Source organism: Rhinopithecus bieti, unplaced genomic scaffold (assembly GCF_001698545.2).
Source record: "Rhinopithecus bieti isolate Rb0 unplaced genomic scaffold, ASM169854v2 scaffold_20477, whole genome shotgun sequence".
In the NCBI taxonomy this organism is placed as follows: Eukaryota; Metazoa; Chordata; class Mammalia; order Primates; family Cercopithecidae; genus Rhinopithecus; species Rhinopithecus bieti.
Genome location: NW_016810038.1, coordinates 2370730 through 2397593, shown reverse-complemented (window position 1 = coordinate 2397593; position 26864 = coordinate 2370730). Strand labels below are relative to the sequence as shown.

The 26864-nt window shown below is 48.8% G+C and overlaps 1 protein-coding gene across 3 annotated transcripts in view; it reads left to right on the top strand.

Annotated features, from left to right (window-relative positions):
- The window catches only part of PHACTR3 (phosphatase and actin regulator 3), a 288306-nt gene that overhangs the window by 9964 nt on the left and 251478 nt on the right, over positions 1-26864 (top strand). The window contains exon 1 of one of the 3 annotated variants that reach the window (XM_017891225.1): positions 7-103. The exons of 1 other annotated variant lie outside the window; for it this stretch is intronic. Coding sequence is in view for 1 of the 2 variants with exons in the window: in XM_017891223.1 (XP_017746712.1) it covers positions 1931-1958 (28 nt within the window). In the remaining variant the exon portion in view is untranslated. Of the gene's footprint in view, positions 1-6; positions 104-1673; positions 1959-26864 lie in introns of those variants that run through there. One more of the 3 variants, XM_017891223.1, reaches the window with a different exon arrangement.

The window sequence follows — 26864 nt, the reverse complement described above, 5'->3', positions numbered from 1 at the left end:
GGCCGTGGCGGGGGGCGCGCCCGCTGTCCTGCGCCCCTGCGCTCGCTGCTGAGCGCCTTCGGGGCCCGGGACGCCGTTGCCACCGCCCGAGGCCCTGCGCAAGGTAAGCGCTCGCCGCGGGGAGGGGAGGGGACGCGGGACGCGGGGACTGGGGTCCTGGCCGGGCACGAGGCGCTGGGGGACGACCCCTCCTGGATCCCTTGCCCTTGGCCGTTGCGGGTGGCCAGGATGCCCGCTGCGCCCCCAGCCACAGAGGTGGGCGCCTCGGGTCTAGGGCTTCCCCGCCGCAGCAAAGTCGCCAGAGTCTCTGCCTAAACAAGGGCAGTGCCCGCAGGCTCAGAAGTGCTGGCGTTGGGTTAGGCAGTCTGGGGTTTGGAATTCCCCTCTGCCAGTTGCAGGAGCCTGTGCGCATGGCATTGGACCTTAATGCGCCTCAGTTTCTGCATCTGTAAAATGGGGGTAATCCAATACCTGCGTCTTGGGGGCAGCAGTTGGGATCATATGGACAGCGCTGGTCACTCAAGGGAGGGCTCTGTGCTTGTTCGCTCTTCTTCCCCAGGGAGGGCCATGGGCCTCCACCCACGTGGGTTGGCCCCTGGCCCCTGCTGGGCAGACATCAGGCCCCGGAGAGGGTCCAGCTGCAGTTCAATGGATGGGATCTAGGAAGAGGGGCCTGAAGAATCCAGAAAATGGCCAGGGCCCCAGCTGGGCCAGGAAAGAGGAGTTGAGGATGGGGAGGGGCCTCAGGCCTCCTGGCAACAAGGCTAGAGTGTTGCCTGTGCTCAGTGACCATGGGTGCATGAGTACCAGGTGTCCAGCAGGCAGAACCCAGAGTGGGGTGGAGGAGAGCTAGGTCAGTGTTTCCGCCCTTGGTGAGGATACCGGGGGCACTTACTACAGATTGTTCCAGGGGCCCCACCCAGGCCTGCCCCTTACAATCTCCTGGGAGAATCTGTGTTTTTAACCAAAGCACCAGGAAACTCTGGGATCAGGCCATTCGGGAAACTCTGGTTTAGATCCATCAGTGGTTCTTTTCAGTGCCTCGAAACGGGTTGATGCTGCTTTCCCTTGAAGACATTTCTGGTTTTCACACCTGGGGGAACGCCACTGGCACCCAGTGGGCAGAAGCCAGGGACACTGCTAAGCATCCTGCACTGCCAGGAGTCCTCCTTCCCCTCAAGGCGATAATAGTGTAGTCCACAGACTAGTGCTGGGGTTGTTAAACCCTGAGATACAGGGATACGTGGAGTCACAAAGTCAAGAAGGGGGGACATGGGGATTTGGGGGACACTTGAGAGCCCACTATCTGCCAGGCCTTCTGTGGTGCCCTTGGAGGAGAAGCTCGTGGCAGAAACTTAGCCCAGGCACAGAGGATGGGCAGCTGAATCCACTCATCAGAAATATTGAGCGCCTACTGAGTGCCAGTCCCTGTGCTGAGCTCCCAGGGTGGAGTCGGGAAAAAGAAGGAGATGAGGCCCCTCTAGGGTGTCCCCCTCTAATGGGACAGAAATTCCTCCCCCAGTGCCTGCACAGAGTAGGTGCCCACGAGTGTCAGTGTCCTCCCCTAAAGCATCCCTGTTTTTGGCAATGCATGAGTACTAAGCACAGTGAGGTGTATTCTGGGTTGGATTTTGGGAAAGGGCGTTGCCAGTCCTAACCTTCAGCAGCTTGGCAGTGTGTTCAGGGCCACCAGGAGCCCATGTTCTGCCTGCAGTAATTACGCAACTCCTCACCTGTTCCTTGTGCTCCTCAGTCGTTGGGCATTTTTAAAATAGTTCTGCGGCCTCTGTCTAGGCCTTGATGGATGGATGGCAGGGCTCAGCCACTGCTGACCCACTTTCCCCAAGGAGAAAACGGAATATTTTGTCAGTGGGTCAGCAAATGATTATTCATCATTGAAAATGCTTCAGACGCTGATCTAGATGCTGAGATGCTGCGGGGAGCAGGGCGGCCTCGAGGTGAGAATTCACTTGGTGGCACTGGGGAGCAGGAGGGTGGTTGAGGCTGGAAGCCCATGAGCTAGGGGACTGGAAGGAGCTGAGTTTGGGGAGGTGGCCCATGGGCCTTGGCCTCCATCATAAGCCCCTAGGGGTTTTACACGTGCAACCTGAGGCCACTGGCAGGTTCTAGGCTGAGGAATTGCATGTCCCTCAGTGTCTGAGACAAAGCTCCTCGCGGTTGTGGCAGCAGGGGAGTTGCCAGCTGCTTGGAGGACAGGAGGGTACCTCAGAGATGGAGAAAGTGGGAAGCACTGGGGCATTTTAGTGGCAGGGCTGATAGGACCCGCTCATGACTTGGGTACCCTAAATCCAGGATGCCATGCAGGTCTGGGGTCTGAGCACCAGGTGGATGGTGGTGCTGTTTATGGAGGTGTGGAAGGCTTGGTGGGGGAGGAGGGAGACTGGTGGGGGTCTTCTGCAGTGCATACCTTCACTTTCTGTGGAGAGGGGAGGTCTGGGAGAGGAAGCACACATTCCGTACCAACCATGTTAATTTGGGGGGGCCGTGTACCCTCGGCCATTGCACTTCTGAGTCTGGAGTTTGGGTCGGTGGTTGGTCTGGAGGCTCCAATCTGAGATTCATCAGAACGAGGCTGGCACTTAAAGGAGGTCACTTGGGAGGGGCTGAGGCAGAGGGTGTGGCTGGGTTTCTTGGTTTCAACATTGCATGTCAACGTTGAGTCAGATAGGACCCAGTCCAAATGCCACGTTTTGGTTTGGAGCAAGGGTCCCGGCACCCAAGGAAGAACCAGGCTGTGTGCCCACAACTCTTTGGGCACTCTGATGCCAGACCTCGAGAAGGTCCCTTTGCCTTTGTTCCTTTTGGAACCAGGAGGATCTACCCAGCTGCCACCTGAAGCTCGGCTTCCCTGATTTGTGTGGCTACTTCCTGGAGCTTGCTTGGGAACCTTAACTCTCACCCTTAAAGGGGTAAAGTGCTATTTCTGGGGCCAGGGCTGCATGACTTCAGGAACAAATTAACCACTCGTTCTTCCAGACTTCGAAGTCTGATTTCGAAGCGCTGACTCGTAGTGGGTTATTTCTGCACTAAATGAGATTTTTTTTTCCTATTAAACATTTTTTTTTTTTTTTTGAAGGGAAAGGCGCGATCGATGATATCATGACATGTCCCAGCTGATGCTCATTAAAAGTTGTGGCTTTAGGGGCTGCAAAAGACAGTTTGAAATTTAATGCCTTGTTTCCCTGGCTCAGCTCAGAGTTGGGGCTGGGCAAGACTCCCTGAAGGCAATAACTCTGAAGACCCGGATTGGGTCTGGAGTTGCCCAATTCTTTTGAAATCTTAATGACAACCAGCTGGACTTAGCAGGCTTTTCTGGTAGCAAGTGACTGAAATGGACTAGACACACAGAAGCAAAGGGCCATCTGTTAATTCGGGAAACTGGGCGTCTGTAGCTCCAGCTAGCCTCTCCTTGTCTGTCCCGGACTCAGGCTGGGTCATGTCACTGGCCCTTGAACCACTTACTGGAGTGAGGGAGTGGGGAGGACTGGACGGCTGAGACCTAGCTCACTGTCTCCTCCAGTCCAGAAATGGAGCTGGCATCCCTGCCATAACCAGCCTGAGACTTCCAGCAGGAAATCAGGAGGATCACAGAAGGAGATGGGTGCTGGGATCACAAACTCCAGCATGGCAGTGCAAGGCTCACCTGACCTGCAAAACCCGCCGTGCATTGCAAATCACCCTGCAGCCTTGTTTTCTTTCCTGTGACCAATGGGTGCTTGGAGGCAAAAGGCAGTCATGATGTCCTGGCAGCTGGAGAAGGCCCTGGGAGAGGTGTGACCCAGCTACACATCTTCCTTTCTCTCCTTTCCCCGCAGGGTGCTCAAGGCACACCTGTGAGAGCCAAGAACCTCCCCACAGCCAGTGGCCCCTCAGGTCTGCTTCTCCTTCACCTGCTCCGAATCACATTTTCTCACCACTTATCCCAAATCCCCACGCAGCTGTCACCCCATTACCAGACTGCTGTCTGCTAGTGAACTTTGCTGATGACCAAGCTGATTGCTCTGTTTTTGTCTGAAGGGAAAGGAGTGATCCCCAATCTTTCGAAATGGCCTAGGGCCGGGCGCAGTGGCTCACACCTGTAATCCCAGCACTTTGGGAGGCTGAGGCGGGCAGATCACGAGGTCAGGAGATCGAGACCATCCTGGCTAACATGATGAAACCCCATCTCTACTAAAGATGCAAAAAAAATTAGCTGGGTGTGGTGGCGGGCGCCTGTAGTCCCAGCTACTCGGGAGGCTGAGGCAGGAGAATGGCGTGAACCCAGGAGGCAGAATTTGCAGTGAGCTGAGATTGCACCACTGCACTCCAGGCTGGGTGACAGAGCGAGACTCCGTCTGAAAAAAAAAAGAAAAAAAAACAAAAGCCTACCCTGTACTTGGGACTCCATAAATATTTTATTGGATGAATGAATAATGTGGTCTCCAACTCAGGGGATAAGTTTTTCTGGAAAAAAAATTACTCAAACACATACACGTATATATTTAATTACACTAGTACATCATGAATACATCCTCCAAGTGAGAAATTGAAAACATTGCAAATAAGGCTCAAATCCCTCTGGAACATGAATCCCCCCCACCCTTCGCCCTTCCCCAGGGAAGCCACTGTTACCATTCATGGTGTTTCCCACCAGACTTTCTTGACAGAAGCATGTGCTTTTTAAAGAAATGGCATCACACAGCACTTCTCGTTGTGAAGTTGTTCCCATTCTGCAGTATGTCTTGGAGATTTATCTGGCTTCATAGGTTCTGTCTAACTGCTTTAGAATATTCCATGGCTGTTTTCGCCTTTCTGCTATCGATGGCCATGGAGGACCTTCTCAGATCCTGTCACAGGCTGTGCTGCAGGGGCCAACCTGCATGAGGCGCTGGACGCATCTGTACAAGCATTTCTCGGTAAAGCACATCCTAAGAATGGAACTCCTGGGGCTTAGGATGAATGCATTTTAAATTTAGCCTGCTATTGCTAGACTGTTTCCCATAGTGGCTGTGTCACTCCCAACAGCAGTGTCGGAGGTACCCGTTTCTCTCACCAGCACTTGATACATTCACATTCTGAAATTTTGCCAATCCTCCAGAGAAGTGAAAATTACATTGTTTAATTTGCATTGCCTTGATTGCTTGAGAGTTTTTCTTATGTGACTTGGCCATTTGGATTTCACTCTCTGAGCGTTGCCTCTTCATTTACTTTGCCCTCTTTTTCCAGGGGTCGTTCGTGTTTTTCCGAGTGGTTTGTGAGTGCCGTTGATCTGGTCTGGAACCCGATCCTCTGCCGGATGCAAATATTCATGTCCTGTCTGTTATGTGTCTTTTCACTTTGTTTATGGTGTTCTTGGTTGAATAGAAGCTTTTAGCTCTGATGTGGTAAAATGTATCCAGCTTTTCTTTGTTTTGCTTTTGTGTCTTAAGTAACCTTTTTCTGCCTCAAGTTTAGAGTGAACAACTTTTCTCAGTGTAGCAGAGAGGGTCCTGGTTTTAGCTCTGAAAGTCCTGCACCCCGAGAAGTCCTCAGCCCAGGACATACCAGGATGGCTACTCGAAAACACATCCCTCCACGTTTCCTTTTGAGTCTTGCATAGCTTTTTCTTTGCATTTATTTTTCTTATCTACTATAACGTGTGTGAATGAATATTATGAGGTCGAATACAGGGTTTTAATAAGGATTACAGGAGTCACTGGGTTTAACCCAGGGATCTGTTGATTCTGGTGGGGATTCCTAGCCCTGAGTGAGTTGAGTAGAGGGAGGAAGGGTGGTCCGGGGTTGGGGGCAGATGCAGTCAATTTACTTTACCCCTGACTGTGAAGTGGACCATGGCTTCCAAACCAAAACTCAGAGCAGGTTTTGGGCAAGAATTGGTCTGATCTGGTAGCCTACATGGTTTTATTGATATGATTGACAATTGGCTTTTCCCATCGTTGCTATGAGTCCCAGGTTGACAATTTTCCAAGCAAGGATCAGCTGTGTGGAGCAATTTGGATGCTCCTTCTCGCAGCCTGGCTGCTTTCCCAGGGCCGGCCCCAGGAGGGAGGCTCCCTGCGTGCCCACCTACACAAGCAGCCTCGGACTGACTCTCAACAAGCCTAGGGCGCTGGCTTTCCCAGAACCCTCCTCTGATTCGGGATTTCTACCAAACTTCGGTAGCGGTTTATTTTAAGGAAAAACAACAATACACATCCCTTGCATAGGACTCCTAGCCTGGGCTGGGGCTGGCTGGGATGTGGGGATGAGAAGACGGGGGGTCTGGCCTTCTCTGGGCTGGCCCAGGTCTGCGTTGTGGGCTTTGTGTTGAGCAGGGGGAGTTGCCCTTTGGACACTGGCGACCTTGTGGCCTACATTACCTGGAGCAATGTCGATTTTGTGTGATTATGGTATTTTCAGGAAAGCTACTTAGGTGCACCAGTCACCAGGCAGGATTCACGTGTGGACCTGTGGAAGGCCTTTCCTGGAGGGAATTCAGCAGCTCTTGGGCCTCACACTGCGAAGTGGGCCAGACTGGGGGGCTCTCTATGGAAGGTTCCTGGGCCAGGCATTTTAGTCACAAACTGTGTGGGCCAAAGGAAACACAAGTGAGCGAGTGGGCAAGAAGGTGTCGTGCTGGTGCCCGTGTGTGCAACAGGGCAGCCCTGACTCAGTGCCTCAGTGCCTTGGGTGATGCTCTTAAGGACAAATGTGTGTGAACGTGCATGAGAGTGTGAGGCTGTACATGAGTGCGCATGCCTGTGTGTGACTGATTGTGTGTGTATGCATGTGTGTGTGAGGCTGTGCAAGAGTGTGTATGTGCCTGTGTGTGAATGACTGTGTGTGAGGGTGTGAAGCTGTGATGAGTTCACGTGCCTGTGTATGTTTGTGTGTGTGTGTGAGGGTTGAAGCTGTGCAGGAGTGTGAGTGCCTGTGTGTGTGTATGCATGTGTGTGAAGGTGTGCATGAGTATTACATGCACAAGTGTGTGCATGAGCAAGTGTGTGCATGTGTGTGTGCGTTCATGAGTGTATGTGTGCATGCGTGTGTGCGTGCATGAGTGCATGTGTGCATGCATATATGGATGCTCTCTCTCTCAACCTAGTGTGCCAGCCTCAGCACAGCCCTGCTCTGACCAGAGGCTTAGGAGGTCCTCCAGCCCCCAGCCCTTAACCCTCCATCTAAGCCAGTCCTCCACCTTCACTCCCTGGCCTTCACCCATGCTGCTCCTCCTACCGGAAGGCTCCTGGCCTCCTGTGGAGTGTACCCATCTGTCAAGGCCCAGCAGTGAGACCTCGTCTGTGAAGTCTCTCACCCCCCATTCTGGGGTGATCTTTTCCCCCTGTAAACTCTTACTGTCCAAATCTCTTCTTCATATAGGGATACCAGTCAGATTGGATTGGCACCCCTACCCCCTCAGCAGTCTCATTTTAATGTAATCACCCCTTTAAAAACGCCTTCTCCAAATATTGCATTCTGTGTCACTGGGGATCAAAACTTCAACATATACATATTGGGGGGATACAGTTCAGCCCCTGACAGCTGGGAGCTCGGCTAGGGCCATGAGCTGGACCTTGGGTCCTTTCCACTCTGGCTTTTGCATAGGCAGCTTTTGCATAGGCAGCTTGAGGTGCAGAAGTGAGCAACCCGAGAGAAACAGAGTCAAGTTCTGTCCCCGCTTATGATCTGGCTTTGGATCACAGTCTCACTCCTGCTTTAGAGTCGGCCTTCCCTGACTCGGGGTGAGGTTGGCATGAACCCACCTCTCAGCGGGAGGCTGCAAAGCCACACTGCGAGAAGAACGTATGAGGTTGGAGGTGATGTTGTGGCCATTTTTGGGGAAAATCCCCAAAAATGTGACTGCATTGGGAGGGACCCTCAGATGCTTGTGCCTGGTTTCTGGCAGATTTCACCCCAGGCACGTTTTTCTTTGCTGGGTGTGCTTTGCCTGCGGTTGCTATAAATCACAGTTGTGAGTACAGCTGCAGCCGAGTCCTGTGAGTCCTCTAGTGAATCACTCAACCTGGGGTGGTCATGAGGGCCCCCAGCACAATAATCATCCTGTTCACTCTCTCGTTAATGATCCATCTTCTCCACCAAAGGTAAACCCAGGGCAGCAGTGACTGGCTCATTTTTGTGTGCAGGGCATGCACCCCGTGCCTGGCACCTAGCAGGTGTGCTGTAAGCTCTGTGTCCAATGGAGAGCGTGATGGGGAGGCGATGGTGGGGAGATGGGGTTGGTGGCAGGGAGGCCTCCTCTCCTCAGCCCCGTGCAGAGGCCCTTCTTGCGGCTCACAGTAGTTTCTTCAAGTAGTGTCGCTCTGACATTGAGCTTTTCACTTCTCCCTAAAGGAGAGCCATTTAGCAAAAAGAATCTCCTAATTTAGCAACATTATCTCTCTCAAGTTACAGGAAGTGGGCATGTGGCCTCTTTGCGTGAGTCTCTCAGCGGTAGAAGCTGGCTCTTCCTCCCGAAAATATGTCGTATTTTTAGACCGTCTTGAATGATTTACACACCTTTTCTACAAGCAGACCTGGAGATGGGAATGTGCAGGCCTGCCTGGACGTCTTCTCCAATACCCACCCTGTGTGTTCGTGCTGTCGCCTGACAGGTGCCCTTGGTAGCCCTTCTTCATCCGAGCCTCCATCCAGGTGGCCTGCCCTGGCCTGCTCTGTGGTCAATCTGCCTCCTGGAGGCCGGCACAGACTCCCTGCCTCCCGCACATTGCACATTTGGACCTAAGTTCATTGCCACTCACCCAGAGGGCAAACACTAAAAATAGATTCTCTTCACTGCATGAGGTTTCTAATACAAGCTAAGGACTGTGTCTCTCCACTTACGAGTGTCCGAAACAGCTGTATGAACTGCACGTTATCCATCTTCCGTGACTAAATCCTCTTAACAACCCTAATTCACTATAATTCTAGTAACCAAGATGCTCCTGCACTCAAGGCTTGGTGCATGTTTCGATTTTTATTTTAATGGTTTTGCTATCTGTGCCTTTTCCTATAATCCATGAGAAATCATGATAAATTAACTCCATTATTTTTTTACGGTTTGGTTAAACATTGCGATAATAAAAAATAAGGAAATATTACTCTTATTTGTAGATTAATGTGATTTCCAACCTAGAGTATTGTGGTCATGGGTGACAGTGCAGAATGTTGTACACTGATCATTTGCGTTGTTTGCTTGGGAGTCACTGCAGTGGGCGATTGGAAAGCAGTCACCCTGCAGTCACTGTGCAGGGACAATGATAGCCACACCAGCCAGGACCTGTCCTCAGTCCTGCTCACTCATCTACACATCTTTGTGGGAGGTGGGCTCTACCTGGTGTGACCCCATTTGACAGGTGAGGAAAACCAAGGCCGAAAGGGATGGAGTAACGTGCCCAAGGTTATAGCTGGTGAGCTGAATTTGAGCCTGGACAGTCTGCTGGATTCTTGGTCGTTCTGTGATCATGTCTCTCATGAACCCGGATTTATATTGTATCCCTTTGGTTCTGGAAAGCGTCTGACAGCAGGTCAATGCTTGTTGTTGCTGCATGCTTTGGAGGCCCTTAAAAGATGCCCCAACTCTGGTTGTCCCTGTGGGATGCCTGTCTTGGAAATGAGCAGGCTGCTGACTGAAAAGAGCCTTTCTCTGCAGATGGGATGTGGTGCCCCACAGGTGGGACCCCGTGTGCCCTACAGGTGGACACTGGGGTGGTTCTCTCCACCTGTCCTCATCTGTGGCTTGTTTCCTTTGTCTTTAGTTGATGTTGGATATGAGCACACCTTTCTTCTGAGGATCGTCTAAGCAGGGCGGAGGAGATGTAGGTAGCACAGAGGTGGAAGAAGGACCCTTGGGGCCAGGAGGCAGGTGTGGGGTGTCCCCAACTCTGCCCCGGGTCCCAGTGTGACCTTGTACATGTTCACCCTTCTCTGAGCCTGACTTTCCTCGTGGATGGAATGTGATTCCCAAACCAGTGTTCACAACTGGTCAGGAGGATCACAGGAGTGATGTCTATCGCTGCCGGAACAGTTTACCACCAACTCAGCAGCTGAAGCAACACTGATTTATTGCTACACACAGCCTGTGGGTCAGGGGTGCAGGTGGGTTTGCCTGCTTCCCTCTCTGGGTCTCCGCAGTGCTGTGCTCTTTGCCAGACACTCTGGGAGATAATTCACTTCCTGCTTGTTCTGGTGGTTGTCAGAATTCAGTTCCTTGAGGCTGTAGGACTGAGGTGCCTGTTTTCTTGCTGGTTGTCTGCTGGAGCCGGGGCTGGGGCTGGGGCTGGGGCTGGGGTTGGGGCTAGGGCTGGGGCCTGGGTCAATTTGGTTCTCAGCTCCAGAGGCCGGTGCCTTACCTGGCTCATGTCCACCTTCAAGGCCAGGAAGGGTGGCTGAATCCTCTCAGCCTTCAAATCTCTCCTCCCTCCCTTCCACCGTGTCCACTCCTGCCTTCCCCTCTGCTTCCTAAGTGATTCCATGAGGCCCATCGGGTCTTCCGGGTTCATCTCCATATCATCAGGTCTCCTGATTATAACCCTGATACAAGCTGCAAAGGCCTTCACATTGGTGCCTACATTGGTGTTTGATCGGGTCACCAGGGGTCGGGAGTCCTGAGGGAATGAATGGCTCTCCAATTCTGCTGTCCATACTGTGGGTATGTGGCTGAGGGCTGCTTGAAGGAACCTCACAGTGGCTGAGGACTGCTTGGAGGAAACTCACAGTAAAACAAACAACCTCTCACTTACACAGCACATAAACTCCTATGTGAGAGTCTGATTTGTAGCACTAATAGTGCACAGGAAGTTTTTTCATTTATTACAGATTTAGCTGCAGTGGGCTTTTGATAAAAAGACTTGGTTGAATATTGTTAAAGTGAATATAGTTAAAACAGATCTGGGATCCACCCCCTTGCTCAGCATTTCTGTCACCCCTGTCCCAGTCCCCGCTGCCCCATCTCTCCCTGTCCGATGCAGCAGCCCCGCATCCCTGGTCCCCGGGGCCATCTCTGCTGTTGCCCACTTTATCCTCTATCTGGTGGCCCCAGTGCCCTTCCAGGAGAGGTCAGTCTGCTCTCAGCTCTTCCTGGCTGGAGACCCTCCCAGGTTTCCTGTTTCTCCCAGGATAAAGTCCATACTTCCACTCATGCTGGGTCAAGTCCTGAGGTCAAAGGTCCAAAGGTCAAGCCCAAAGGTCAAGTCCTTTGAGTCCTGAGGCCTGTCCCCATCCTCAGCCTCCTGCCATCTCCCAGTACTGCCCCACCCCACGCTCCTGGCTGCTTCTCAGCCCCTCCAACTGCCCTGTGCTTGCTAGTCTTGCCCCTACCCCCCCCCCCCCCCCCCCCCCGGCCCCCCCCCACCCCGTGGCCTGGCCCCATGCCTGGCACAGGCGCTGTGCTCAGTGAATACTGGTTGAATGAGTGAGCACAAGAATCGATGAATGAGAGACTCAAATGATCAAATATAAAGCAGGGCCTGCATCTCAGGGACACTCCTCCCGCCTGGTGAGTCTGCGGTCTTCAGGCCCGTTGCCGAATGAAGGCTCCATTTCCCATCTTTGCTGTGAGTCCCAGGTTTCCACGAGAACAGAACCTGCCTACCTTGTTCTAATGTCTGCACCTTCACTCCCAGCTGCTGATGGCCCTCCGGGGCACATCCCCAGGAACAGGGAGGCTCCCTGTATGCCACAGTGTGTAGACTCACAGACCCCCCCAAGTAGCAATTGAAAAGAACTGGCAGGGTGTGTGACCCCAAACTGCAGCCTGAAGTACCAGGTGTAATCTTTGTCGCACCCCAAGTTGTGGGACGGCAGAGCCCTCTGCCAAATAGAGAAGTGAATGTTATTCCCCCGTAGGCTTTGGAAAACCCTTGCACTATTATTAATATCTCAGAGCGAAGGCTGGTGAGGGCGCCAGAATTTAATTGCCTACATAATTGCTTTCCCCAAATGCGAAATCCCGATGGACCCACCAGCTTCAGTGTGCACATCGGTTTTAATGAATGGTGGGCGCCAAGAGAGATCACGGCTTCTGTGCAAACACAGACAGCCGTCACTATTTATAGGTTTGTACAGGCTGATTCTTGGGATCATCATTGCTACGGCTGTAGAACGTATGATCTATATTTAAAGCACTACCTATAAGCCTAGTGCTATGGATTTTCTGTAATTTATAGCTCAGGCTACGAGGCTGCTTTTGAATTGTTACTCTGTAAAGTACTTAATCTAGAGTTGCTGCGATGGGGTGCTGGTGGCATGAATCTGCGCTGTGGTGAGTCTCTGCTGGGAAAAGAAACAACTCTCTTAAGTATATAAATCCAGTAAACATAGGAAATGTACACATTGAATTGGCAGGAGAACATGTTTGGGTGACAAAGGGCATTATTTAAACGTGAACGATCTTCCTTTAAAAGTTAAAGAAGAAAACACCTAACAGTGTGTACAACAATGCTAATTCTAGAAGAGGGTTATAGATTTGCTCTTTTATTTATTATTAACATTCTAATTATATAAGTATCTCATGAGCTCCTCCTCCTGGCAAAAATGAAAGCATTTTGAGTAGGGGCACAGGGAGCTGGGACGGTTGCCATCCTGGAGTCCAGGCCCTTCTCTCCACTTCTGTAGGCAGCTGTTTTACCACGGAGGACAGAGATGCCCAGACTATCTGCCCTCCACTTCTGTAGTCATATGTGTCTGTGGGAAATATATGGTACTGGTGAGTGTATATGCACTCATGTGTGCACGTGTGTGCGTGCGTGTGATTGTGTTCACCATGAGTGATTATGGCATTGTTATGTTATTCTGTCGTGTACTAGGCCAGGAAATAAGAGCTCCAATGATGTTAGACTACAAAGATCTTTTGCAGTAAAAAGAGGCTGCTTAGTGGTATTCGCTAGTGTGGATATGCCACAGGGCAGCCATTCTGCTGTGAGGGACAATTAGGTTGTTTCCACTTGATCGGCCTCATGCATACCTTCCTGTGTTTGGGGTTTCTCTGGAGTAGATGACAAGAATTGGATGAGCTGAGATAGGACATTTTCTATTTGGGCAGATGCAGCCAGTCATCCTGATTGCTGGTTTCAGTCCCACCTGCATTTGCAGTGCCTGTTTCACCACCTCTTCACCAGCAGTTGGTGTTAGACTTTCAACTTTGCCTGTTTGTTTGTTTATTCTTTCCTTCACTGGGGACAGAGGATAGAGCCTGGTGGTTAAGAAGGAGGCCTGAGGGGACAGATCCATGCCAGCCCCCCTGCTCCCTGGATCTGTGGCCTCCAGGAGCTCTACTGGTTCCTGTCTTAGACTTTTTGGGCTGCAACAACAAAATATCTTAGATGGATAATTTGGAAACAGCAGAAATTTATTGCTTACTGTTCTGCAGGCTGTGAAGTCCAAGATCAAGGTGCCGGCAGATTTGCTGTCCGGTGAGTGCCGGTTCCTCAGAGATGGTTCCTTGCTGCTACATCCTCACAAGAGAAAGATGTACACAGGGCTGCCTGGACCCTCTTTTATAAGGCACTCATCATTGATGAGGGTGGGGCCCTCATGACCTAATCACTGTCATCTCTGAGCGCTGCGCTGTCCTGTGCAGGACCCATGTCCCATATGTGCTAGTTGAAATTTATTTTAATGTTAAATGAACTAAAATGAAATGAAATTAAAAATCCAGGTCCTCTGCAGCACGCACCACATTTTAAGCACTCTCAACACTCGTGGCTTCCATGATGGGCAGTGCCACATACAGCATCTTCATTCTTGTAGAACATTCTAGTGCATAGTGCAGTGCCAGGGATGAGGCAGCCTCCCCAGCAACTTGCACCAGCCCAAGCCTGCCCTTGACAGGGCTCTGGCCATTCTTGTCCCTCGCATGGACGCATCTCATCCTCTCCGAAGGCCCCTGCTCCTCCCTCCAGGCTGAGCCATCACAGTCCCTCCCACAGGGCCCCAGTGCTTCAGTTCCCCACTTCTGGTGGCTCCCGTCAGCATCCACCTCACAGGTCTCCACCCGGGCAAGGCTCCTCACTCATCTCCCTGCACCAGCTCTGGTCTTGGCCTCCACATCTTCCTGAGTGACACCATACAGGGAACTTGATGGGTATTTTAGGGTACAGATGAGGAAGCTGAGGCCTCAGGAAGACAGCTGACGCGTTTTTGGGTAAAGTGGACCAGAGACCACATTGGGGCACCAGCAACTCCAGCTCCTCATCACGGGAGCCAGGGTGAATTCCTTTCTTGAGGGGATTCTGCCTTCTTTTTCCCACAGTGCAGTGCCGCTGGGGGAGAGCTCATGGCTGATCTCACCCATTGAGACCATGAGATCCATTGTGACTCAATTTCTGCAAAGCTCTCCAGACCCTTCGCCCATGGCATCGGGAGAACTGTGAATGTTAAAGGGCTGAGGGTGTCACTGCAGAAACCATGTGGCTCCCTGCAGCAGGGCCAAGGCCTCTGTTACTTCATTTTGTGTTGTTTTTCTATAAAGTGATAGCTGTATATGGTAAAAATATAAAGAATACAGTAGGATATATGGCAAAAATCAGCTTCTCTCACCCGTCAACTCTCCAGGCCTCCGGGTCTTCTCTGGCTGCTCCCAGAGAAGTGCCATCACTCTAAGAAGTCACCAGTGTTGCCTCTGAATCCTCTGGAAGGTCCACACAAAACTTTTGTGCACAGCTTTTGAAATACACACACACACACAGACACAACATTCCCATTCTGTGTGTGCTCCTGCACACTTTGGTATTTCTTTTAACAGCATATCACAGCAGTTGCTGTATATGAGCCTACAAATGTCTTCCAAGCAGATCCCATCTCAGGGCCTTTGTGTGTTCTGTTCCCCATGCCTGGCATGCCCTTTCCTCAGAGAGCCCTGTGCCTAGGGCTGATTCCCTTATTCCGTTCAAGACTTTGCACCAGTATTTCTAAACCACGACCCTTCTTTCCTTCTAAGACCAGTGTTAGGTTCACAGCAAAACCGAGAGGAAGGTCCAGTGATATTCCATAGACCCCCATGCCCACATGCATGGCCCCCACATGTTATCAACATCCCCCACCAGAGCAGTACATCTGTTAGAACTGATGCACCTACATGGACTCAGGAACATCACCTGCAGTCCATGATTACATTAGGGTGTGTTCTTGGTGATGTACATTCACTCATTCTTTAGACCAGTTTGTTCATTTTTTAAAGACAAAATCACTCAATTTTCAGACAAATTTATAATGACACCTACCCCTCATTATAGTATCATACAGATACTGCCCTAAAAATCCTCTGTGCTCTGCCTATTCATTCCTCTCTTCCTTCTCTGCAACCCCTGGCATCCACTCATCTTTTTATTGTCTCCATAATCTTGCCTTTTTCAAGAATAGCATAGAGTGGGAATCATACAGTGTGTGGCCTTTTCGGATCAGCTTCTGAATGTGCATTTACATTTCCTCCATATCATTTCATGGCTTTATAGCTCATTTTCTTTGTACTGAATAATATTCCAATATCTGGATCTACCATAGTTTGTCTAGTCACCTGCTGAAGGACATCTTGGTTGCTTCTGAATTTTGACAATTATGAATAACGTTGCTATAAAAAATCCATGTACAGGTTTTTGTGTAGATATGAGTTTTCGACTTCTTTGTGTAAATACCAAGGAAGGCGATTTCTGGATCATGTGGTAAGGTGATTTTTAGTTTTGTACGAAACCACCAAGCTGTCTTCCAAAGTAGCTGCACCATTTGGCATTCTCAGGAGCAGTGAATGTGAATGAGAGTTCCTGTTGCTCCACATTCTCGCTAGCATTTGGTATTGTCAGTGTTCTGGATTTTGGCCATTCCAGTGGGTGTGCAATGGTCTCTCGTTGTGGTTTCAGTTTGTGTTTCTCTAATGGCATAAGGTTTGGAGCATCTTCTATGTACTATTTAGCATCTGTAGGTTATTTTGGTGAGATGGTCTATTCAGGCTTTTGGCCCATTTTTAAAACAAATTGTTCATTCTTTTGTTGAGTTTCAAGAGTTCTTTGTATATTTTGGATAACAGTCCTTTATTAGGTATGTCTTTTACAAATATTTTCTCCCAGTCTTCAGCTTCTCTTTTCAATCTCTTGACAGTGCCTGTACAAAGTAGACATCTTTTTATTTTAATGAAGTCCAGTATATTAATTCTTTCTTTCAAGGATGATGCCATAATATTGTATCTAAAAGGTCCTCACAAAACATAAGGTTTTCTAGACTTTTCTCCTATGTTACCTTCTAGGAGTTTTACATTTTTTTGTTTTACATTTAGTTCTATGATATATTTTGAATTAATTTTTGTGAAGGGTATAAGGCCTATGTCTAGATTCAGTTATTTTTTGCATGTGGATGTCCACCTGTTTGAGAACATTTGTTGAAAAGACTTTCTTTTCTCCATTATGTCATCTTGGATCCTTTGTCAAAAATCAGTTGACTATATTTACGTGGATCAATTCCTGAGCTCCCTATTCAGTTCCACTAATTTATTTGCCTGTTTTTCTGCCAGTATCACACTGTCTTGATTAATGCAGCTTTATAGTAAGTCTTAAAGTCAGGAATGCCAGTCCTCCAAATTTGTTCTTCTCCTTCAACAATGTGTTGGGTATTCTAGGCCTTTTGCCTCTCCATATAAACCTTAGGTTCAGTTTGTGAATAGTCACAACTGATTTTGACTGAGATTGCATTGAATTTATGGATCAAATAGAGAAGAACTGACATCTTGACAGTATTGAGCAGACTTCCCATCCATGAACATGGATTCTATCCCCACTTATTTGTTTCTTTGATTTCTTTCCTCACAGTTTTGTAATTTTCCTCAAATCTTATACATATTTTGTTAGATGTATACCTAGGTATTTTATTTTTGGGGGTGACTTGCTTGTTGCTGGTTTATAGAAAGAGATTAACTTCTGTATGTTATCCTTGTATCTTGCAACCTTGCTATAATAATTTATTAGTTTCAGGGGCTTTTGGTAGAGTTTTTTTTTTTTTAATTTTCTACATAGATTTTCGTGTCATTTGTGAACAAAGACAGTTTTATTTCTTCCTTCCTAATCTAGGTACTTTTTTTTTTTTCCTTTTCCTGTCTTATGGCATTAGTTGAACTTGAACAATGTTGAACAGACACACAATTGAAAACTTGTCTGAGTTTTGTCAGATTGCGTCTTTCAAGGAGTTGGGTCATTTCATCTAAGCCGTCAAATTCGTGGACATAGAATTATTCAGAGTATTCCGTCATTATCCTTTTAATGTTCATAGGATCTGCAATGTGTGTTCCCTCTTTCATTTCTGATATTAGTAACTTGTGTCCTCTCACTTATGTTCTTAGTCTAGCTACAGACTTAACAATTTTGTTGATTTTTTTCAAAGTACCAGTTTTTGGTTTCATTGATTTTCTTTGTTGATTTTCTATTTTGAATTTCACTGATTTATGCTCTAATTTTTAATATTTTTGTATCTCCTTGCTTTGGATTTAATTTGCTCTCCTTTTTCTAGTTTGCTAAGGTAGAACCTTAGATAACTGATTTTAGATCTTTTTCTTTTCTAGTATATACATTCAATGTTACAAATTTCACTCTAAACATTGCTCTCACTGCACTCACAAATTTTCATAAGTTGTGTTTTATTTTTGTTTAGTCCAAAATATTTTAAAATTTCATTAAAGATTTCTTCTTTAACCTGTGTGGCGCATGAAGTGTGTTGTTCAATCTCCATGTTTTGAGATTTTCCAGTCATCTTTTTGTTATTGATTTCTAGTTCAATTTCACTGTGGCCCGAGAGCAGATATTGTGTGATTTCTTTTAAATGTATTAACGTGCCGGGTATGGTGGCTCACACCTGTAATACCAGCACTTTGGGAGGCCAAGGCGGGCAGATCACGAGGTCAGGAGTTCGAGACCAGCCTGTCCAATATGGTGAAACCCCATCTCTACTGAAAAAATACAAAACTTACCGGTCGTGGTGGTGGGCGCCTGCAGTCCCAGCTACTCAGGTGGTTGAGGCAGGAGAATGGCTTGAACCTGGGAGGCGGAGGTTGCAGTAAGCTGAGATCATGCCACCACACTCCAGCCTCTCAAAAATAAAAATAATAAATAAATAAATTTGTTAATGTGAATTTTGTGTCCCAGAATGTGGTCTATCCTGGTGAATATTTCATGTGAGCTTGAGAAGAATGGGTATTCCACTGTTGTTGGATGAAGTGGTTTATAGATGTCTGTTACATCCGGTTGATTGATGGTGCTGTTGAGTTCAACTCTGTCGTTACTGATTTTCTGCTTGTGGGTCTGTTCGTTGATGATAGAGGGGTGTTGCCGTCAACAACTTTAATCACGCATTCATCTATTTTTTTCTTTGAAGTTCTGTCAATTTTTGCCTCATGGATTTTGACGTCTGTCATTAGGTGCGTACATGTTAAGGATTGTTATGTCTTTTTGGAGAATTGACTCCTTTATCATTATGTCCTTTGTTGCCCCGGTAGCTTCTCTTGCCCTGAAGTCTGCTCTGCCTTTCTTCTTTACTTTACTTTTAATTTTTACTCTTAATTGTAAGATTCATGTTGAAAAGTGCACATACCATAAGCATTCACCTTGATGAATTTTCACCAAGTGAACACACCTCTGTAGGCAGAACCCAGTTCAAGAAACAGAACATAACCTGGATCCCAGAGCCCCCTGTGTCCCCTCTTAACAAAATCCCTCCTCCATGGGTAGCTATTCTCTGCAGTCTAACACCATCAAGTAGTGTTGTCTGGTTTTATTTTTCTTAGTTTTCTTTCTTCAGACAGCTCACTCTGTTGCCCAGGCTGAAGTGCAGTGGCATGATCTTGGCTCACTGCAACCTCCACCTCCTAGATTCAAGCGATTCTCCTGGCTCAGTCTCCTGAGTAACTGGCACTACAGGCACACAGTACCATGCCTGGCTAATTTTTTTGTGTGTATATTTTTAGTGGAGACAGGGTTTCACCATGTTGACCAGGCTGGTCTTGAACTTTGGACCTCAAGAGATCTGTCCACCTTGGCCTTCCAAAGTGCTGGGTTACAGGCATGAGCCACTATGCCTGGCCCTGGTGTTGAACTTTCTGTAAATGGAATAAAATAGAGCATAGTCTTCTTTAACGGAATATTGTGATACCCAGGTTTTTGTCTGATTAATTTCACTGTTGTATGGTATTTCATTTTGTGAATATAGCACACTTTAATGCCTGTTCAAATTCTTAGGTTAAAAATTTCAAAAACGTTTTATTGTCTGATAATTCTCTTTGATTTGGATGAGTTATTCTGCATGTGACACCTCTGGACACTGGCATGCATAGTTTGTGCATCTGCTGAGCAAATTCCTCTGTGTCCTTCCAAGGTCTGCACAGCAGGGCGGTGGTGTCTTTTGCATCTGTTTTGTGTACTGCTTGATTGCCAGTGCCTGGTGCACAGCAGATACTCAACAAATATAGGTCACGTGCAGGTACCAATGCAAGGCCATTTCCTGGAGCTTCCCTGAGCTTCCCAGCCTGGCCAGTGGCTCTACACACTCCTACCTCTCCATNGATAATTCTCTTTGATTTGGATGAGTTATTCTGCATGTGACACCTCTGGACACTGGCATGCATAGTTTGTGCATCTGCTGAGCAAATTCCTCTGTGTCCTTCCAAGGTCTGCACAGCAGGGCGGTGGTGTCTTTTTGCATCTGTTTTGTGTACTGCTTGATTGCCAGTGCCTGGTGCACAGCAGATACTCAACAAATATAGGTCACGTGCAGGTACCAATGCAAGGCCATTTCCTGGAGCTTCCCTGAGCTTCCCAGCCTGGCCAGTGGCTCTACACACTCCTACCTCTCCATGCTGTGATGGTGTCGGGCATGCCTTACCCCTTCACCATGCAGACTGGGCCAGGCCATCTTGTGCCTGGCAGCACACAGGACAGGACCTGGTGTGGTTTCAGTGTTTGGTGCATGTTTGTTGAGCAAATGTCTTCTTTGTAAGCCAAGGTTGCTGGTAGAGATTTTGGTGGGTTAGGGAGGCCAGAGGGATGAGCTGGAGCTGGTGTTACAGAAAGAATATAGGAGTCCTTTTCTGTCCTGTTGCTAACCCTTGTTAAATACCCTGTCTGAGCCTCAACTTCATCGTTTGTAAAAAAGAGGATGATTAGTCCAACCTCACAAGACTATAAATCAATGCATGCGAGGTCCTTGGTAAGCTCTAGGCTCTACAAAAATGCTGTCATCAGTAATCTTGTTACCTCCTCCTCTTCCTTTCATACTTCCTCCTCCTTTATCATCATCAAGTCAGTGAATTTTCGGGGAACCCAACAAAAACATGAGGTTCTTGCCTGTGTGAGTTGGGGTGTATTTGATGCAATAACAGCCTGAGCTCTGGAGCTGACGACATGGGATCCAGTCCTGGCTTTGCAGGTTTGTGAGCTGGGGCAGGTACTTAAGAACTTTGCCTCTCATTTTTCTCATTATCTAAATGGGACAATCACAGTTCTACCTGATTTGGGTAGTTTCAGCATTAGCCAAGTCAATCATTGTAAAGTTTTTAGAACAATGACTGGCACATGGTAAGAGCTAAGTGTTAAGTAAATGAAAACCCAACCATCAGAGGCCTATGCCAGCAGGATGTTTGGCCCCTTTACAAGAGATCAGGGAGGAGACAGGTGAAGGTCTTCCTCTGCTGTTAGCGTTTCATCCTCGTGTGTGTCACTACAGGGTCACAGGCTGGCTGCTGCAGTTCCAGGCCCCACAGGGCACTCCAGGGCAGGAAGCAGGAATGCAGTCAGGACTGCAAACTGCACCTGCAATGGTGACAAATGCTTTTTCTGTAAGTGGCTCTCTGTGTCTATCAGCAATCTTTTCCAGAGGCCCCAGAAGCCTGTTCTCCTCCTTTCATTAGCTAGAGTCAGAGCATGCAGTGTCTGTCACTGCGTGGGGGGACCCAGGATGGAGGAGAAGTCACCTGGAGGTCTATAGCTGTGTGCTGTCAACATACAAGGTGGGTCAGTGGCCCATGACACAAGAGTGCAGGGGCCAGTGCGGCTGCTTTCCGCCTTCCCTGTCAACAGCCTCCCAGCCCCGGGTTGTGTTTCTCTGCTCTGGATTCTGTCTTCTATCTCTGCTGCCTCATAGGCCCCTCTCCCAGTCACCTGGATGTGCTGGGGGCACAGAAGGAGAATATCAAAGGGCAGATGGTCTCGCACAAGGAACTTTTTGTTCTGCTAATGGTGAAAGCATATTGAGGGCTTCTGTGTGCTGTGTCAAATGTCCAAACCCCGTAAGGTAGGTTCTCTTCTTCTCACACCCCGAGGCTCAGCGGGGCTGCACCGTCAGAAAATGTTGGGACCCGATCTTGTGCCTGGCTCTGTGGCCCCTGCCCTAGACAGCTTGAGTGGACTTGACCCTAAGGAGGGCTGGGCACATCTCCAGGCAGCCATGGGATGCCCACACCACATTTTTTCAGGGCAACTCTGGCTGCCAATGCCTTTCAGGGCAGAGGTCAGGAATGGCAAAATCAGGGATTTGGTTCTAGAAGAGCTGGGTGTGTTGTTTTTAAAAAGCCTTGGTTGGCATTGCATTGAGCACCATTCTGGGTGGTCTATGGTCACAGCTCTAGGTACAGAGTCCCTCAAGGATGTGGTCAAAGGTGCAGGAAGTGAAGTTCAAGGTTATGTCGTCAAGCCAGGTCCAAGGACCATTCCCACCCGACACTACTTCAGGTGTTGTTTTCCCAGGTGCCCAGCAGAGGGCGCAGCTGCCCACCTAACGAGCCTGGCCTCCGCCAGAGTGGTGTTTTGCCTTCATCTTTTCTGGGGTCCTGGAACTCCCACGCTGGTATTTTGCCTTCTTGTTTCTCTTTAGATGGTTCCCTGTGAGTTTAGCCTGAGATGGTGGCTTGAGCAGTTCTTCTTAAGCATTTGAAGTTTGCTGAATGAGTTATTTTTACATTAAGGGTGAAGAAGGGTTCCCTGGAGCCCCAGAGAAGAAACCAGATTGTCCTGGGGGACTGAGGCAGCAGAGGGAGGGTGAGCCCCTCAGTCCCACAAAGGCTGGAGCCAGCTTGGACCATGGGGAGGCTGAGCCTTCACTCCTGGAGCAGGGCAGTTGCCTGGCTAGGCTCCGCCATGCACATTCATTCATTTATGCATCAATGGATATTTATGTACTGGGAGACGATGCCCTCCCAGGCACGTTCTTGGGTGAACAAACACAACAAAAATCCCTGCGCCCGTGGAGCTGACATTGCCACCATCCAGGTCCTTGGCCCATCAGCTCCTCCAGGGGCCTTCAAGGTTGCCAGGGCCCTAGGAAAGCAGTTGGTAGCATAAGAAAACTGCAGAACTGAGCTAACCGTCTAAGTGCCTGCAAGAAGTAGCCTCAGGCCAGTGGTTGGTTTCAATTTACAACCCCATCGCGACGCACTCTGGATGCCTTAAAAGTGTGTTGGGTTGGATTGGAATGGCCCTTCAGAAGTTGGGTTTACCTGGAGCTGAAGCCCCACGGTGGGTGGGTCTCAGGAGAACCACCGCCACGGTTGGTTTAACAGCTGCCCTTTGAGCCATGGAGAGGCCACGATGGAACCGTGACCATGCTCATTTGCAACTGGTGTGAGCATGTGCCCTTCCATTGCCTGCCCTGATCAAGTAGATGGTGCCTGTGAGTATCGATGGTTGTTGAGCCAGGGCAGCAGACTCTTCCACATCACCCCAAAGGCTGCTTGTCAAATGGGGCTCCTCCTCTTTTCTGCCTCATCCCTCCCTAATCTGATCCTCCCCACCCAGGAAATAGCATCACACCCACCCTGTTGTCAATATCAGACTTGTTGGTTACCTCAGTTCTACCCCCTCATAAATGGTTAATTAGACAGAAAAAAAAAAAAAAAAAAAAACCCTGGAGGTATTCTTGGCTTCTCTCTCTAGTCCCCCATAGCTCATTCATCGCAAACCTGTGGGAGCCACCTTCAGGGGACACTGAGTCCAACCTGTTGGGTGCCTCTGACTATCCCTGCTGGGCCAGGCTGCTGCCATCACCCACCAGGATGATTTCCAGCCTCCTAGTCCATCCTGCTGCTTCCTCCCTTGCCCCATGTGTCCCTTCTCTAACAGCAGCCAGAAGGATGCTCTGGAGACCCACCACTGCCTCAGTGGCTTTCTACCATCCTTGGAACAAAATCAGGTTCTTCCTGAGGTTCATGAGATGTTGCATGGTCTGGGTCATCACCTCTCTGTGGCTGTAGACCCTTGCTCTGGCCTCTTTGCAGGAACTTCAGGGCTCCATGCTGCTCCCACCTCACGGTCTTTGCTCAGGCTGTTCCCTCTGCCCGGGGCACCCTTCCTCGCTTGCATGTCCAGTTGGCTTCCATTGGCCCTCGCACTTCCAGAGCATCGCTTCTTCAAAACAGGTTTCCTCTCTGCTCCAGATGAGGCATTTTGCACTCTGTACTCATTGAAATTGATTGATCCATTGATTCATATTAGTCAATCTTGTCTTCTGTGCTAGACCTCAAGCTCCACAAAGCCAATGTGCAATCATGTATCGTTCATGGTGATGTTCCTGGCAAAGTGCCTGTTTGGGCACAGAATAGATGCTTAGGAAATGTTGGATGGTTGGATGCATCCATTGGTCTGTACCTGCTTTAAGAATGAGACCAACTTGGGAGGTGTGTGGGGGTGGAGTTGGTCTTGGGGTACCATTCTTCACCACTCCCTAATGAGTGGGGGTACCTCATACATGCACTGTGTGTTGGAGGGAGTCTGCCATCCCTGAGCCACCTTTGCAGTGATGTGCTCCCTGGCTGCCCCTGGGCAGAGGAAACTACCTTTGCCTTTGCAGTTTTGTGAGTTTTGAAGGGGACTTGGGCAAATTGGACTGACTTTGTCCCACCTTTGTGGTTCTTCAGGGAGTGGTGTTGGCTTATCAGGGCTGCCCTGAGTCAGGAAATGGCTTTGGATTTTCTGACCAAGGCGATCAAGGAGCAGAAGGAGGGTCCCTCGATGAGCTTCTATCTGATCTGGAATCGGGGTGGAGACGGAGGGTTTCAGTGTGATTATGCCCACCAGGGCAAGAAGCAGAACCCAATCCTCCAAATTCAAAGCTCAGCCTAGTGCCTCTATGTGCTTTTTTTTTTTTTAAAAGCTTTATTGAAAGAATTTACATACCATTAAGTTTATGCATTTAAAGTATAAAATTCAGTGGTTTTTAGTATATTTACAGAGTTATAAAACCATCACCATAATCTAATTTTAGAACATTTAGAACATTTCTAGCACTCAAAAAAGAAACTCTGTAGCTATTAGCAGTCAGCCCTTCTCTTCCCCCACTCCCCATCCTCAGCATCCACAGATCTGCTTTCTGATTTGATGGACATTGCATATAACTGGGTTCATGTGGCATGTGGCCTTTTGTCCCTGGGTTCTTTTACTTGTGTAATGTTTTCCAGGTTCACCTGCATTATGGCATGTGTCAGCTCGTCCCTCCTTTGCATGGCTGCATATTGTCCTACAGTAAGAATGGACTACATTTTATTTACCCATTTATCAGTCCATGGACGTTTGGGTTCTTCGTAATTTTTTGGCCATTATGAAGCTTTGTTCATTCCAATAGGATTTCTGCAGTGGCCCTCCAAATCCATCCCTTGCCAGGGATCTTGTTGAGGAGGGACAGTTGGTGACTTTCACTAAAACCTCTTGAGGGCCCTCAAGGCTGGAAACCCTCCTCCAAACAGATGCCTTTTGCACACCATGGGGGCCAGATCCTCACAGGGTTCAAGCCAGTCATGGTCTGGAGATGCCCGACTTTGAAGGCCAAAGTCTCTCCTGCAGGCAATTTACCTGGAGACCTTATTATTTTCCATTGATCAGTAGAGGTGGGATTGCTAACTTTTGTTAAATTTAAAACTATTTTTAGTATGGAACATCTCAAAGCCAAAGAATAATATAATGAACAGCTCCATCTCTACCTACCTTTAACAAACCACAGTGCTTTGCTAAAATATATACTTTTAAGAAATAAAACCTGATTGGATCTCATCTTCCGCTTCCCCACTCCGTGTGGGCTCCTGAGCTCAAATGCCAAGTCTTACCCTTTTACATGTTTTTAACCCTCATCCATACACAGTTTGGTGGAGTAGGTGAATGCATGCTGCAGTGTAAACCATCTGAAGGGACTAGGGATAATTTCTGGTGGCGCACGGACAAGGCAGTAACATTGGCTTAGATAGAAAGTTCCTTCTGGTAACATTAAGGAGGATGTCTCTATTCGGTGCCTGCCTGGCTGACCTCCTCTCTCACCCTTGGGGCCTTTTTAACCACACAGGAGCCAGCTCAGGCCAACAGTGGACTCAGGTATTGAGTTAGCGCTGTGGTCCTTCCCACCAATGCCAGTCAGCGAGGCTTTGCTCCATCACTCCTATTGAAGGCTTCCTTTAACATGCATGTCAGCCTGGTGTGGAGGTGCATACCTGTACTCCCAAGTACTCGGAAGGCTGAGGTGGGAGGATTGTTTGAGCCCAGGAGTTCGAGGCTGTAGTGCACTGTGATTGCCCCTGTGAATAGCCACTGCACTCCAGTCTGAACAACAGAACAAAACTCTAAAAAAGAAAGAAAGAAAGAAAGAAAGGAAAGAGAGAGAGAGAGAGAGAGAGAGAGAGAGAGGGAGGGAGGGAGGGAGGGAGGAAGGAAGGAAGGAAGGAAGGAAGGAAGGAAGGAAGGAAGGAAGGAAAGGAACAACAAAAAAAGAGAGTGAGAGAAAGAAAAGAAAAATGTGTTTAGGTGCAAAGAGTTGATTTAAAGACAGATCTTAATGGAAGGATAGGTTTTAAATAGGGAAGGCTAAAAAACGTAGGGTTGGTTGGCAAATGACAGACAGCTGGAGACCTCTGGTATGAACTTTCTCCTCTCCCCCACCTATAGCCAGTCTCTGGCCTCTATCCCTTCCTACCCGTCACCACCATCTCTGCACCTGCCACGGCTGGGTCAGCTGCAGGCTTCCTTCCAATGGAACTGAACTGTCTCAGGTGTTCACTCACCCAGACTCGGAAGGGGCCCAAGGCATGGTTGGGGGGCAAGGATTCAGAAACCTTCCCATGGGGCCGGTACTCAGTGTGTCAGGAGAGCCCCTGGGGACTTGGAGTGGGAGGTGTTGAATACCCACTTGGAGAGACCCTGGGCCAGGAGCATTGGCTGTGGTCCAGCTCTTCCATGTGCTGGCTTGTGACCTGGGCAAGAGTGCTCACCTCTCGAAGTTGCCCTCATCTCAAAAGTGGAGACCACAGAAGCTCTCACCTACCAGGGCAGTTGTAGGAAGGAATGAGGTCCCCATGCAAAATGCTCAGTCCGAGGCTGGCAGGCCACGTCACCATCCAGCCAGCACATTTTTATGTGGATAAAACGTATCTATTCCTAGCAGTTTCCCACCAGTTTCCTCTTTGTTTCCTGGTCTTAATTGCCAACTGTAATCAAATGATTATTTGGGCATCTTATTAGTGTCTTGGTGACCATTCTTGGCTTCACCCTCCCCCTTTCCCGGAAGACTCAAGGAGTTGGGACGTCTCTGTGTTTGTGCACTGCTGGGTTGCTAATGCCTGCTGTGGTGCCTGGCACACACTTGACTCTGCACATAGTCTGAATGAATGAACGAGTCCTTTCTTTAGAGGTGACGGATGCTGCTGAAGTAGCTGCTGCTAAAAGCCCAAAGCTCTGTATGGAGTGAACATCCACTTTATTCTTCCTCCCCACCACCATTCTGCTCAGTTCTGTCCTTGGCACTTAACCGGGATTTCGTCCACACTGCCAGCGCTCACACTGCACTCCCAGGCCCTGCTGTAGGTGCTAATCTGATGGGGGCAGCCTCAGGGAGGGCTCTGTCCCCAGCAGGAGGACCCTTGGTGAGCAATTCTCCCCGCTCCCCTA